Genomic DNA, 16913 nt, shown 5'->3' with positions numbered 1-16913 from the left:
CCATATGCTTATTGCCAATAAATCTCAAATGTTGAAAAACAACTAAAGACCATCAAAAAGATGCTGTCTCGATGGTATATTTGCATGCCATTTGGTATACTACGTCAGCTCCAAACTCTGTCTCATTGTAATATGCTATTGCTTCCGAGGTACGTTTGTTATTGCCCTTTAACACTAGGTTTATGATCGTGTCAAAATGACCCACATTTGTAAAAATAGGTATACCACATAGAGAATTACAATACTTCAACACGTTTGAAGAAAATAGACATCAATATATATTTATCTCATTCAACAGATAAAAGTCAGCGCAAGAGACAAAATGCAAACTTTGTTTGCAATTTTCCTTATAATGTTTGAAATGTGTCAAAATGACGCACTTCCGTAAACCTAGTGTTAAGAGCAACATCAATGAAATAGTGTTAAGCAATTTGGTGAATGTTTTCCTGCCCATTCACTGAACAATTCCAAATTTAATTAACAATGATTAAGTTTTTTGCAGCCTGCTTTCTCATATTCCATAATATCAGGTAAACAAGACTTTTTGCACAAATGTTTATTCTGGGACATTAATGTAAATCTGTTTAAATAAGTGTTAAAATTTAATGATATAGAACATAAAAAAAAAAGCATTGCATTACTAACACTCAAATCCAAACAAAGCAATCTATGTCATTAAAATACACATTTACAGTAGTATCAATACAAAATAGTATTTCTGCTCTCGAAATTTCTTATATTTAAAAAATATAATATCACAGTGATGAATAAGGTACTAATTGATAGGATTCTTCACTGATCTCAGGGATAACATACAGAATTTACGGGAAAACATATTTAAAACATTGCAACATGATGGATGTGAAACCTTTCATAATTTTTCTTGTTCTCTTTTCCTGTTTTATAAAGCTAATTATATAAATTAGTAAATAAACCTCCTTTCAGACAGCTAAACATAAATATTTCATTTCAAAAATCTAATAAAAAGACTAAAAAAATCTATAAGAAAGAAGAGGGTAGAAAGAATGAAAAGCAAGCAAAATTTAAAATTTGTTACTAACCATACAAGTTCTTGAGTTCTCACCAATGAAGGAATCTTTGAGTACTTGTGTGAGTTTACTTGCTCGGAATGGAAGATGTGCACCTTTTCTTCCCAAAGCCCTGATGCATTCCTAATGGTGGAAAATGGTTTTATTCATTCAAATAAGAAAATATTTAAAAATATATATAGAAACTACACAAAAAACAGCAGTCCCTTTATAATCTGACATTTTCAGAAGGATGGAAATAAAAGTTGTTTTTTTTTTCCACTTCAATTTTTGTTAGTGTAAACCTAACACAGACCTAGTCAAGGTCTGAGTTACATAAATTATATAAAAACATTCAATACTTTATTATTATTATTTATAACATCAAATGCCATTTTAATATTTTCAGCACTTATCGTAGGCTTTATTGTTATACAGCATTTTTATTAAATAAACCTCCACATATCCAATATTTTCCTTAATCCAGCAATCCTCTGGTCATGTATATATCAGATCATTGAGGGATTACTGCACATTAAAAGAAAAGTTTTACTTGATTAATTTCCTTGGAACTCACTGTAAAATTACTTTTTAAACGCAATAACAATTTATCATGACAGAAACCTTGTTTAAACCATGGCACATTCTATGTAATTGAAGGTTAAGAGATACCCTTAATATCCGGACATCCTACTCATATTCAGTTCCATTTCGTTTTTATGGCTAAAGAAAATATGTTCTGTTGTTTCTTATTTTGCTTTGAACTTATAAAATCCTAAACATATTTCCCACTAATATTTATCACCCATTGATCTGATTTTGAAATATCGTTTCCCCTACCTTTAATTTGTTTTTCAGATAATACAAGAAATTTGGAAATCATTTTTTAAAAATTTTACTGTATTTTTTGAAACCCTTTAATATACAACATATTCATCTGTTAAGTGATGCCAAATTTCTTAAAAGTTTCCTAGACTTAGTTACTTTCTACATTTTTATCATTCATTCTTTACAAACAAATAATTTTAATTTGGAGTTTAGTTTTACAATATGCAACCATAAAGAAAATATGTGAAGTCAATGCTTTTTTAGACCTGAATGCTATGCATATAAATCAGGGATGGGCAAACTTTTTCAGTTGTGGGCCAAACAATCGAAAAAAAAAAAAGTTTGGTGGGCCAAAATAAATTTTTCTAAAATTTTAAAAACAATATACAAGTATTACAATTTAAATATGTTAATGGGATGAGTAAAATCGTGATTTCATTTTTAAAAGTTCCTTACATTGAGGTTCGAAGTCAGATGTAATGATTCTAAGGAACGAGGCTAAATGTTCATCTATCAGTCTACTTCTGAAGTAATTTTTTCTAAGGTTCATAGTTGAAAACACTTGTTCACATATATAAGATGAAAACAAACATAGCACTGACTTTCTGGGTGTGAGATATTAAATTTAGGAAACTTCCTTTCTATAATGATCTGTAAAACTCTAACTTTGGCATATTTAGAAACTGTTTCAGATGATAGATTGCAACACAATTAATTCAAGCTGCAAATCTGACCTCACTGCTTCACAATTAACGTTGAAAGGCATGGTAAAAATATATAAACTATCGTCGATAGATTGATTTTTCCCTTGCATCTTGACATTCAAGTTGCTCATATGATAAAGAAGAACTATGAAAAATGTAGATCTATGAAAAAAAAGTCCGAAAGCCATTTTGTATCTTCTAACATTTCGCACTCTGCAGAACACTCTTTCTCATGGAAGAACACACAATGTTGTCTTTCAGCTGCCAAACTCACTCGAAAACACATTCTGCTCTAAGCCATCTTACCTTCATGTAATACAGTATACATCAGAATATTAAGATTTTACGTACTGAAGAAAATCTAGAAATTTCCTGTGAGTAAGCCCATAAGATTGAATAGTATTTACAAGCTTCATGACTGCATCAAGCATGGGTTTTATATTCAATGCAGATTTACATAGAGAATCTTGATGTATAATACAATGTAGAAAAACAACATTGTTCCCGGAAAAGATTTTGATTAATGAGTCCAAGAAATCCACATTTTCCCCCCGTCATATTTGGTACTCCCTCGGTCACAATATTACATACATTTGTTATAGACACTTTCAAAATTAAAAGCCCTTCCTGAAAAATATGACATCCCTTTTTTAGCTGCCTTTAAAGAACGCATGCACGCCAGTTCCTCGGTAATTTCAAAGTTATCAACACCTCTTATAAATGATACTAATTGAGCAGTATCATTTATATCAGTGCTTTCATCCATAGCTATGGCGCAAAATTTAAACTGACCAATCTTTGGCTCTAATTGTGACGTCAAATTTTTACCGTTGACTTCGATTCTAGAAGTCAACGTTTATCGAGATAAGCTCACAGTCTCAAAATTATCTTTCCTGTCTGGACATAAAACATCACAAACTTGGAGCATGCATTGTTTAACAAACTCCTCCGCACTGAGAACTTTATTATTTTTAGCAACATTGTATGCTACAATGTAACTTGCATGTGTAGCTGCTTCTTCGATACTGTTTACCTTCTTGAAAAAAAATTTTCGGCCTGATAATTTTTTACAAGGTCTTTCTACTTTTTGTTTTCTTTCGTATTCGGACATTGCTTCGTAATTGAAATTCTTATGCTTAGATGTAAAAGGATGGGAAATGTTATATTCTTTGAAGACTGCTACAGCTTCATTGTAGATGAGACATACTGGTTTATCTTTTACAACTGTAAAAAAATATTTCGAGGTTCATTCATCATTAAAAGCATGGCACTCTAAATCAACTTTACGTTTTTTAGTAGCCATTTTAGGGTTGAAATAGTTTACGAATAATCTAAAGAAGCACTAGCTACGCTATACTTTTAATAATTTCACCACTATTCACAATGATGCTGTATGTCCGCAATCTTTCCATACTCAATCAATAAAATTAGAACTCGCAGCCGCTGGATGGAGCTTAAAATGTGCATATTTGAGGTCTAATTCACCTATATTGGATCCCCATATTCTGCTCGCTGAGAAAGAGATAACACTTGTTGGCACCAATCTACAGCTATAACTAACAAAGAAATTCCTCTTTTAACACTTTACTGATTGAAAGATGTCTGTGCTTGCTATTTCCGTCGATTTACATTTTGTAGAACAAAAGTAGAGAAAGCAAAAAGATCATCAGTCCTTTGAAAAAAAAAGGAATAAAAAAACTAACATTTAATCAAAATAGAAAAGGAGATCATATTTAATATATAAATACATATTTCTTTTAATTTGCCTCAGACCAGCAAAATTAAAATTATATCCGCGGGCCGGAGTTTGCCCATCCCTGATATAAATCAAACTATTGATATTCATTCATAAGATAATGCATAAGTATTATAATGATAATTAGAAAACAAAAATTGCATGTTGAAGCAATTTCAAGAATTAAGTATATTTTAGGCAATTTATAGAAATAAATTATAGATTAATTTTGATTTTTAAAAAAGTATTACTCTAAAGGAAATAAAAAAGTATTATTCTAAAGGAAATAAAAAAGCATTTAACAGTGATTGCAGTTACAATTAACTAATTAAATAGAGAAACAATTTCTTCACATAAAATTAACAATACCTGAAACTAATATATAATTTTATCAATTCATTAACTAAAAATTCAATATAAAGTTTATTCACAAAAACAAATTTCTTATCATGGATATCAAACTGTAATAATGAGGAAAGTTAACACGATTAAATAAAAGCAAAACAAGGATGTATTTTATTACCAAAATGTAATGCATTATATATGACAAAATTAATTTATTCTCAATCTTTTTAAAAAAATGAATTAAAAAAAAAGACTTGCATCTCTTTGTCTTCTTTTTTACTAGCTCTCTATAATTAAAATGTACAAAAATATGCTTACGATTATTAATATACATAAGAGAAGTAAAAGAATAGATTTTAAATACTTTTTGGGAATAGAACTTTATTTTTATTCATAATATTCTATTTTGTACAAAATATTGACTGTTAGACAAATTTCTTAAAAACAAAATTTACAATGAATATTTATCTTTATGAAATTATAAAAATCATCAATTAAAGAAATATATATTAATTTAAAGTAGCCAACTGCTTCAAATCATCGCAGTTTTGAATCTATGACACCTAAACATTTGCAACACAAAATATCTGCTCGATCAGTTTATCTTGGCTTTGTCAGCCATAAAAATTTATAAATAATGTAATTTTTTTTAAAGTGTTTTTTTCTTAAATACAAACTTTTCAAAGAAATGACTTCTCTTTCTTTCATCCCTCAATGTACAATTTTCATACCCTACAAATTATCAATAGGATGCTAGCTTAAAAACATTGTGATCTCAAAAATTTTTAAGCAGAAAATCCTTGCCCCCAATGATTAGTTAATTAATATTTGAACATTTATTGCATGATATTAATTAATTAATATCATGCAATTAATGCCCTCCTTTTTGACAAAGGTTCTGATGTTTTAAAGAATTATTAGTATAAGCTGCAATGTAAAAACATACACAACATTTCTAAACTTCATAATTTTGTAAATTCATACCTTCAATGCCAACAGACTTTTGTTGATTTCAGCTCCTTCCATTCGAGTTTGTCTGTTTGCACTGGACGTATCAGCACCACGCTCATTTCCTGCAAGATCAATCAAGGAAAACTTGCCATGCAAGCGTCCATTTGGTCTGGAATAGAAATTTTCATCAACACATTGACAAATATTTGACAGCAAATATTGTAGATTATTTTGCAATGAAAGTACACACATATTGAAGTTTATTTAAGATTAATTAAAGAAAATTGAATATCCCCCTCTGCCCACACATCAGCAACCAAATCATTAAATGAGATCATGAATCTCATTTTAATGAAAGAACTCTGTTAATTTACTCCTCTGTTATATTAATGCATTTGCATTAAAATAACAGAGGTGTAAACTACTTTAATAGAAAGAGACAGGGAATGAATACTGCATACCAAAAGACCAAACATTAAACTTTTTAAAAGTTCCACACAATAAAATGACAAAAAATACAAAAGCCTTAGTAAAAATATAATTTAAATTTCTTTTTAAGACCTCATTTCCTAATACATGAACAACCTGTGCTGTATTACACTTAAAAATTCTAGAAACTAAGAGGGCTACACCTCCTGCTTACTCACCTACTCCCAAGATACACATTGCAATTCTTTTAGAATAATTATGTGATCTAAGCTCATTTCACTTGCTTGCCATATAATTATGCAATTCTGCTAGCAATAATATGTTATAAATGCATTCATAACGAAAAATAACTTTAATTAATGAATTGTTAATATTAGTTTCTCATCAATTATTACAAAGTAAATCACTAATTTAAATTAAAATGTTCTGCTAACAAACATATATGCAAATGTTAGAAAACAAAAATTTATAATTCTAAGATATTTAAAATTAAAAATTTTATGTATTTCTTTTCTCCTATTTTGATAAGATGCCCTTTTATCAAAATTGATCGCCATAATAACTCTGAAATTGGCAAAATTACATAATATCAAATTAGTCATGTCAATCAACTTTGATAAATACATGTTATAACAAAAAAATGCAACATTTATTTTGAGTCATAGTTGAGGTCCCTAAACTAAAATGTATACTCTCCTATTTTTTTTTTTTTTTCTTCTTCTTTTTTTCATTAAGATTGGATTTTATGAATAATTAGTCACCATTTTCTTTTACCCTAAATTTAGCTCTTGTTGCTTTTGGTTTTCAATTGAAAATGCTTGCTTAAAATTTTTTTTTCCCCAATTGCGACAAAAATTGTGTTATTTTTCATTTCTTCGCTGTGGAAAATATGTAAACAACACAATCTATTACCAAATGATAATTAACAAATTCAGCCTAATTTTGCACTCATATAAGTGTTTAATATATACAGATGAATTACACAAATCAATTTTGGATTTCTAAACATATAATACTAAAATTTTGAATATAAATTAATATTATTTGCCATACTTTTTTAATATGATTTGGAACACAGCATGTGATCGTGAAGAATGCTGATTCGCTGATGTCTGTCCTGAAGTCCTAGAAGGGGGTAGAGGAGAGGAAAGTTAGAAATAAAGTGAATATACCTTTCAAATATAGAATAATAAATGTGCCAGATCAAATATAAATAAAACTACCTGTTTTAATAAACATTTATTTATTAAAATTTATTATCGAAGCTGAACAACATTCAAACAAATTTTTAAAGTACTAAAGATTAAAATTTTTAAACTAAATTTACAACTATTAATGAGTAACACTTAATATATACACCAGAAATTTACATAAAACTTTATTTAACAAAATAATATACTAAGCAAACTGTTGAAACCAAATAGAGCATTATATGCAAAAACACATCAACAGTAAATTTAAGTTAAAGCTAAAATCACACACTGAAAAGCACTATCCAAAATATTGTAATGTGATAATGTTGTAGGGTTAATAAGCGAGTTTTTATTTGATTGACAAATGTATTTTAAGCATAATTATTCTTATATCACACCATTTACAGAAAAAAAATGCTAGCCTAAAATCTTAATGATAAAACATTGTAATGCTTTGAACTATGTTAAAGCATAAGCATTAACCTGCAAATTTCTTTTAAGAATCTGGTATTTATTTCTGATTAGTTGCATGGGAGCTATTCACAATCTTGCTATTTTGCTGCATAAAGTTATATTAAGGGGAGAAGGGGAACAGAGGAGACACATAAAATGCATTTAAAATATTTTTCAAAAAAAAAAAAAAAAACTAATAAAAATATACAGTAATAAATATACAGGTATTGGTATAAATGATTTTCCTTTTAATTTTAAGGTGTTATAAAAAAGTCTTTGTACCACATGCTTTGAAGTTACTGAAAGAAAACATTAAAATTTTAATCAATTAAAATGTTAATCTAAAAGAATAAGATCATTAGAACCAATAAGATAATTATTTCTCTATATAGCTTTTATTTCATTCAGAACAATATAACAGCTGAATAATTAACCTTCTTTCTATCAGCAAAATCAATAATTCACCAACCTCACATTATTTCCATGCTGAATGAGTTCCAGAACGCTTTCCACAGTATGGACTTCCTTTTCTCGCAAACCCACAATCTGAACTTGCTGTTTGCCATCTTCCAAAACCCGTAATTTTGATTTGCTATTCAATAAGTCGAATACCTGGAAATTAATGAAGAAACCGTTTTATTAAAGGGTGATGTAACTAAACAAAAATTAAGAATGCATAAAAACATAGCTCAAAGAAAGGTATGTTACATAATATTATGGTATATACAGCACAAATTAAAAAATTTGAAAAATCTAAGAGTGGCTTGTATATATCAAAACCAATCAATTTTGCACAGGAGCATATACAGTGGGTAAAAAAAGTATTGGCAATTGCCTTAATTTATTCATATTGACAAATAAATAAGATGTTATGCAACTTTAACTGTCGTAATTAAATACAAGGCATCTTAGATATATAAAAATAGTAAAACTTTTATTTTAACTTGCATTTCCTACGATTTTTTCTTTCAAACTCGAAAATTTGCACGTCAAAAAAATACTGGCAAAGTTTTAATTGCTATGCAAATTTTGTTACATTGAAGTCACGTGTTTCGACTGATAAAAAACTCTACCAGTATAAAGTCTGCAAAACTACTCCAAAAGTGTCTATGCATTATTTTGCGATTACTGCAGTAAAATGACTTCGAAATCGAAGGAGTTGGACGTTAGTGTTAAAAACATGATTATTAGGCTCAGAAATGAAGGTTTAACTTATCATGCTATAGGAGTGCAGTTGAATATAAGTTTATTTACTGTCAGAAGTGTTGTAAAAAAGTTCAAGGAAACAGGATCAACGGAAAATAAGACTAGAAGTGGACGATCTCGAATATTTTCTACAAGAGAAAAACGTGCCATTATTAACAAGATTAAGAAAAACCCTAAAATAAGTTCACCCCAGATAGCTAGAGATGTTGCTTTCACTTCGCAAAAGACTTTCAGCATACAGACTGTACGGAATGTTTTACACGAAGGACGTTATTATTGAAGGGCAGCTAGAAAGAAACCATTCAACTCGCAAATAAATAGGAGAAAGAGGTTAGATTTCGCAAAATCCCACGTTGATTTATCCGAAGAGTTTTGGAACACAGTTATTTTTTCCGACAAATCAAAGTTTAACATTTTCATCAGTGATGAATGACGATATGTGTGGAGGAGGCCAAATACTGAATTGGAAGAGCAACATTTAACTGCTACTGTAAAACATGGTGGAGGCAGTGTCTTAGTTTGGGGCTGTATGGCAGCTAATGGAGTTGGCAACCTGTATTTTATTGATGGTATTATGACAGTACGTACATACATTGACATTTTGCGCCATAACTTAAAAATCAGTGCCCAAAATCTTGGCTTGGGAACATCTTTCGTTATACAAGACAATGACCCCAAGCATACAGCGAATCTCACCCGTGAATGGCTACTCTACAATGCTCCTCGCCAGTTAAAAACCCCAATTCAATCGCCTGACATCAATACAATTGAAAATTTATGGCACCTGCTGGATCTAGAAATCAGAAAACATAAAATTTCAAGTAAAGACGACCTCAAACGTTTACTCTTGCAAGAGTGGCACAAAATTCCCAACAGTACAACAAAGACCTTAGTTTTCTCTATGAGAAATAGATTACAAACTGATATAGATGCAGAAGGTATACATACAAAGTACTAAACATATACTGATTTTGTTTTCGCTCATAATTTTGTCAATTTCATAATTTTGCCAATACTTTTTTTATCATGTAAATTTTGGATTTTCTCGTAGATTTTGACTAAAAAAATATTTAAATGAAAATTTCTTTACATTTGTTTGTCTTTTCTCCTTCTGTAATCGCTATGTTAAAATAAAATTTGTAAACATACTTTGTTAGCAAATATGATCATTTATAGGCAATTGCCAATACTTTTTTTATCCACTGTAAGTGAAAATGTCATGTATGCATCTAGATAAATTTTCTTTTGTTTTAATTTAATCAGGCAATGCAAATCAGACTTATTTAAATTAAAGACAAAAAAAAAAAAGCAGGATGGAGTTGTGCAGAAACCCCTAGATGGTAGACATCCTCTTGGTACAAAGAGCAGCAAATGGAAAAGTCTGAACAGTATGTTTGTTTTGTGAATTCTTATCCAAGAGCTGAAACAACAGCAAATGTTAGTAATAGACCTCAAAATAACTATCTAAATCTAAGTTTGGCAATATGTTGCTTTTATTGTTATAAGCTATTTTAATTTTGGTCACCCTTAATGATTGTATAACTTATAGATGCAATATGCATCCATTCTACATATACTACCAGAATCAAATTTATAATCTTTTGGCCTCTTTAAATTGTACATGACTCTTCCATCTCTAAGCTCTTTTGTAAAACTTTATTATCCATGAAAGCTGCCAAACTCCTTTTTTTATCTCTCTATATATTGTCGCAGAAGTTAGCTAGATCCCATTATAAAACATATAAAAAGATGAATATTGACAATATTTCACATTGCTTTGAATTTAAACAAATTTTAAGCACATAATGATTTTCAATAACCAATTAATATCGATCACTATAATTTTTCATTCTAAAATTGAATTAAGAAAAAAAAAATCCTTTTTATTAAAAAAAATATAAGTTAAAGAATTTAAAAGATTACATACCTTACCGCTATATATTTCAAAGAAACTGCAACAAACTGTAAAACCTTCATGCCTATATTGTGGACTATTTAGAAGAGTAAACACTTCTCGTGCTAAAAAAAACCAATATATTAATGAAATTTTTGTTAATCATATTAAATAATTCACTACCAGTAATAGCCCTCCAAGTGACCATTCATTCAAAACTGATTGATGTCAGTCTGAGAGCTTGAAGTTGATAGTTTAATTATATTAATGCTCTACTTTGATGCATTCAAAGAGCTATTTGGGGACATCTTGTAATTTTGAAGGTATCAGAATAAGAATCTCTGCTCTGAATTTCCTAACCACATGAAAAGGAAGAGACTTCAGCTTGACCTTATTATCACATATTATAATCTAAAATATTTAAGAAAATTAATGAAAAAACATAAGTCAAGCTCAACTTCTTAAGAGGATTAACAGCTATTTGTGTACAATAAAAAGCAGATGAAGCTTTTCTCTAGTTAATTTTAATTTTTGATTTATGCATCAAACAATTGTGCAATAAATTAGAGATTGATAGTTATATTTCAATAATTGTATATTCTTCACATAAGCTACCACTCTAAAACTACTTTTTCTACAGTTTTACATCTTTTTTCCATTGAATACTCTAAATTTTAATATTCACTATCTGAATTTTTATATTACAAAATTTGAAGCAAAAACATCTTTTTGAAATACTAAAACTAAGGCAAATGAATTACTTTGAGCAGATTTAATCTATTTAATACCCAATTTCGATTGAAAATAGTTGGAACAAAAATAAAAACTGGAATTCATCATATAACAAATTGTGCCAAACATCAATGCAAAGAAGTAAAATAAGTATGACTAATTGAAACACAAAATGTCCAGGAAATAGTGAAAATATTGCAGAATTATTAAGAAAACTAATTAATCTCAAGAATGATAAAACTCAATTCTAAGAACTCTAAAAATCCATTTTCTATAGAAATATTGCAGATTCAAATTCGAGAAAAGTTGGATGAAAATAGAAAAACAGTAAAATACATCGAATTTTAGAAAGTTATGCTAAAAGAATTACAACTTACTTGATAATGCATAAATGCCTTTGCTGCAATCTTGAGAAGATTTGCTGATGAAATCACCAGCCATTGTCTGTCATGAAACAAAAATACTTAAAAATCCCATGATAAAAAAAAAAAAAAAAAAAGATACACACCATAAAAGAATTGATTGTTTAAGTCATTATTTAAATATGATTAAACATTAGAAAACTTCACAAGTTAGTAGAACAGTAATACTTTAAAATTGCTACATGTATATTTACATCCTGCATATCTAGAAGCCCCCCCCCCAAAAAAAAATTACTCAACTATTTTTTTTTTATAATATTCTAATTACTAGTTGTAACTGGAACATTTGTCAGAAATACAAGAGAAATTTTTATATAATTTGGCAACTCAAATATTAATCATAAAATTATCTTAAGTAGTTTAATTTTTAAAAGTAGAAATAAAAAATTAAAAATAGAAATAAGCTTTTGATAACTACATATTTTAAAAGAAAAGGTAAAAAATAAATTGTTTTCAGATTTATTGTTCAATCCGCAATAAATTTATACTTTAATGAAGAAACAAAAACATACATGGGTTTTCCCACTGCCAGTTTGACCATATGCAAAGCAGGTAGCCATACCTCCTTCAAATAAAGTCTGAACTAAAGGCCTAGCTGTAAACCTATAAAGTAGATAATGAATACCATCTTAAATACATGAATATAAAACAGAATTCATGTTTTAATCATGCACATAGTTAAATACAACATTGTGTTTTGAAATTAAAAAGAAAAAAGGCAGTAAAAATGAAGATAGACTAATTATATTAAGCTTAAATATACAATTTCATCATTACATTAAAATATTACTTTGAATAAAATATTATATGAGTAAAAATTAAAATATTGTTATATTTCCAAGAATTAATTATTATACACAAAACTACAGATACTTTTTGAAAAGATTGATATATTCGGATGTTTGCATTCTAAAGGGTTGATATAGACATGTATCTATAAGAATGATAAATGAAGAGTTTATCAGCTTATATGTTCTTATAAGTTCTGCAGCTTAAAAGAAGAGCACCATTAAAAAACTTGTTATATTCATCTTGTAATTAATAAGCCAAAAACTGAAATTCAGAGTGAGATTTGAAACTGCAATGCAGCAATTTATATACAAATCTCTTGCAACAAACTATTAATGGATGACCATTTCACATACATTCAAATTTTAGTAGGAACAAAATTTATTTTGTAAAAATGCCTATTTTACTTTTGTAGGGAAAAAATGCAAGAGACAAATACAAATTAACAAACCTTTATTTACACTTAAACATATCAACTGAGAACAGTATGCCATTAAAATATTTTAAATTTACATATTAAGTTACTTTATTAAACCTCAATTCCAAAAATGATTTGATTCAATTATTTTAAAAATCTTTATGTTTGTCTTTTCCACCAGTTTGAAGATTTTTACAATACAAAAAAACTTTCTATTTAATTTCTAACCTTTTAAATCATTTAGTACACCTGCAGAATATTTTTTATTAGTTTTCAACTTTTGAGCTTGTAATCTTTGCTTGTCCATGCTTTCAGCATATTTATAGTGAATTCCCCCCCCCCTTCTTTTTCTGGATATAATCCAAATTGTTTTACGATTTGAAAATTCTTTACTCTGCCACCCACATGTTTTCAGTTCACCACCAATCAAGCATTTTAAAATATTTAACACCCTTTCTCGTTTTAATGTTTTTCAATCTCGGTATTTTTATTTAAAGAAAATTCCCTATCAACTATAATCTTGAAATAGGATAGTAACCTCAGAATGTAACTACCAAACACAATTTTTTTTATAAAACTTTTGATTTTCTAAATATTTTTTTTATAAAAGTTATGAGTTAAATTCTTGAATATTTCCAATTTCACATATTGCAAGCCATATAATTCAAAAAGTTTTTCAATTTATTCAATTTTTTTCTAGTTATTACCCATTCACAAAATCAGTATTAATGGCTTTCATACTGCAAAATCAAGCTTGTTTGGACATTCTCCTTGGTATTAGAAATATAATAAAATAATCATACTTCACATGGGCACTTTAGTGCTATTCACAATTCACAAGTATTATTCAAAATTCAACAAATGAAGGTATAAACTAGTTTTAACAATTCACATTTCCAAGGTTGTTATTTTTGGAAGAAAAAAAAAAAAAAAGATTGGTGTCTTTAAAAAATCCCATAACAGCTTATAAATTTTTGCTTGAAAATTTTCTATCAATAATTATTTGGACTTCAAGAACATTTTTCTTGATATCTGAAAACTTTCAAGCAGCTAGTGACAATCATTTTCATTTTCTATGCCAAAGGATACAATTTCTGAGGTAGAATGCTTAAAAATGATTCAATAATTTTATTCAATGGCAAGAAAAACTGCAATTTTACAGACAGAATCTTGAATACGTTTTATGGCAAACTTATATGATTTAGATATGGTGATGGTAAATTGTTTTCATTGTCAATATATAACAAGCACTAAATCATTGCACATCTTTGACTCTTCATTCAATAACAGCTGTATTTTCTATATATATGATCACGGGAAAATTTTAAGTTGTCTCTTTCAAATAGATGAATTTCTGAATATAAAATACACATTAGATAAAAAAAAAAAAAAACAATAATTGCAATATTTTATGTTAATAATATTTTGTTGCATCTAAATGATTATGGATAACATGCAGTTATACTCCCATTATTAAGAATGTTAAAAATTCTTTTCATATTTCATCATTCAACAAATAAAAAAAAAATGTTAATTCACTGATGGATCAAGAATTTGAAATGGCTAAAAACCTTTTTTAAATCCTGCTTTTCTGTAATTTTCCTTAAATATTTTTAATAAAATCCTTGTAAAATATCCTTAGTTATAGAATAGCCTATAAAAGTTGTCATCACATATCTGGCTTCAATTTCTTAGGGGTTTTTTTTACCCCCCTCTTCCAAAAATAAATGTATAGTATTATATTTACATTGTTTGCAAAGATTTGTTGAATGCTTTGTCAAACATTAGATCACACTCATTAAGATCAGTCAGTCATCTAAATAAAACATCTTTATTGCATGGATGAATGTTTTGTTTGCCAAAATAACTATTAGGCAATTTTGATTTCTGTGTATATTTCTCAGAACAAGTTTCAACTTTGCATCTAAGTTACAATGAATGGTATAATAGTATTCGGCCTGTAGAAAATTCTCTGGCAGTTGCAATGGAAATCCTGCTTGCCTCCATTACTTTTTCCAAATTACACGAGAGAAAAGACGGACAATAGAACCCATTTCTTTCCCCCCATACACACACTCTTGGTGTAATTTTCAAAATAAAACCAGATCAAAAATTAATTTACTCCTCTCAAAAAATAATGCATATGCATTTTACCTATCTTATAAAGATCCCCCCCTTTTCTTTTTTTTAATCAAGCAATTTTCTCTGGCCAGCAAAATAAAATGAAAGGATTTTTTTAAATATCATGAAAAAATATGGTCTTAGTTTGCATTATCTCAAAATTTTGAAATGATTGTGATGAGAGAAGGGAGGGGAGGCAACTAGTATATAATGGGATCAAAAGCTTTCACATGAATCAGAAATTGACAAAATCGGTTCAGTAGCCTTTGAATTCTGGTTGGATTGTTTCCCCCATGCAAAGCATATATCGTAGTAATATTTTAAAAACTTCTCTTAAAATTGGAGAATAGGGAAATGCAGATGACCACTGATGATATATCCAGTGCTCATAACATTTAATATGGGGAAAAAAATCAAATCAGTGAAATGGTTAAGGCAATGGAAACTAATGGCCTTTCTCCACAGAGAATGTGCATTTCTTTTTTTATCTATTTAGTTTAGATTTCCCTCAAAAATGTGACCTGCTAACATACAAGAGATTTTAAGTTTCCAAATGAAACAACTTGTAAAATCAGATTAGCAAGCTACTTCTTTGGTTTTGCTAATTGTTTTAAATATATAGATAACCACCTGATAATATAAACAGATAAAAAAAATCAATATAAGAAAAATGACAGAGACATCAGTTTCTACTTACCTATATACAATTTCATTATCAGCATTTTCATCAAATGCATAATCAAATCTAAATAATTGATTTTCTAGATATTTTGTTAAATCTACTTTATTTTTAGGTTCATGAACTACGATATGTTCTTTGTTAGGAACAGTTATCACATCCACTTCTTTCCTCATTGTTTCTGTAAAAAAAAAGGAAAAAATGAAGTAGTTGTTTTTATATATATTCAATAAAAGAATGCAAAATTTCCACTAAATAAGGTAATTCATTTTAACTAGGTGTCAAACACTATTATAAAAAGCTTAAACAATGCAAAAACTTTTCCCATTTGAATGGCAATTATTGTAGAAGTCCTCCTTACATTGTTGTAAAAGTTTTACTTTAAAAAAAAAAAAACACTAATAGCTGTTTTTCAATATTTTAGCACTTCTAAATCACATAAGTCATAGAAATTGAAAGAACAGCAATGTAATAATATGATTATAACATATAAGCCATTCGTTTATATGTCTTATCTAAGAAATGTAACATCTATCTAATAAATGCACGGGTTTACACTAAGAACAATTCAATAATTTCTAAATGCTTTATTCCCAAAGTTATTGCAAGAACTACCTATAAAGAAACTGTCAAGTAGACACATTCATGCACTAGACTTTTAATTATATTTTCTAATTAAAGACATTTAATAATTCTGTTTCAATTAATGTTGATGTCCGTTTTAACAAATTTACTTTCAAAGCTCTTTAGAAGAAGAAAAAGAAAAAAGCATATTATTATCTAGCATCAGTTACATTTCATATCCTTTTCTAAATCCAACATATTACATTTCCTTTTTGCTTTGATCAATAAAGATACAGACATACTCTCAAACAGATTTCAATGGGTAAAAATTACATCCATTAAGCAGATTTTGTAATCTAAGTGCGGCCATTCTAGTGTATTTTTATAGAAAAATAAGAAATCTGAAAGCCACCTTTATTTTT

The 16913-nt window shown here is 28.3% G+C and overlaps 1 protein-coding gene across 2 annotated transcripts in view; it reads right to left on the bottom strand.

Moving 5' to 3' along the window:
- LOC129972106 (kinesin-like protein KIF2A) overlaps positions 1–16913 on the bottom strand; it is a 46324-nt gene that overhangs the window by 10461 nt on the left and 18950 nt on the right. For both annotated transcript variants that reach the window (XM_056086092.1, XM_056086093.1), the window contains 8 exons: positions 15946–16108; positions 12433–12523; positions 11876–11942; positions 10800–10891; positions 8136–8278; positions 7074–7145; positions 5625–5760; positions 1062–1172 (listed from right to left, as the gene is read on the bottom strand). In XM_056086092.1, the coding sequence (XP_055942067.1) occupies positions 1062–1172; positions 5625–5760; positions 7074–7145; positions 8136–8278; positions 10800–10891; positions 11876–11942; positions 12433–12523; positions 15946–16108 (875 nt within the window). The remainder of the gene's footprint in view (positions 1–1061; positions 1173–5624; positions 5761–7073; positions 7146–8135; positions 8279–10799; positions 10892–11875; positions 11943–12432; positions 12524–15945; positions 16109–16913) is intronic.

This window comes from Argiope bruennichi, chromosome 6, assembly GCF_947563725.1.
Source record: "Argiope bruennichi chromosome 6, qqArgBrue1.1, whole genome shotgun sequence".
Classification (NCBI taxonomy): domain Eukaryota; kingdom Metazoa; phylum Arthropoda; class Arachnida; order Araneae; family Araneidae; genus Argiope; species Argiope bruennichi.
Note: the sequence above shows the minus strand (reverse complement) of the source record. Positions and strands in the feature narration are given on the sequence as shown.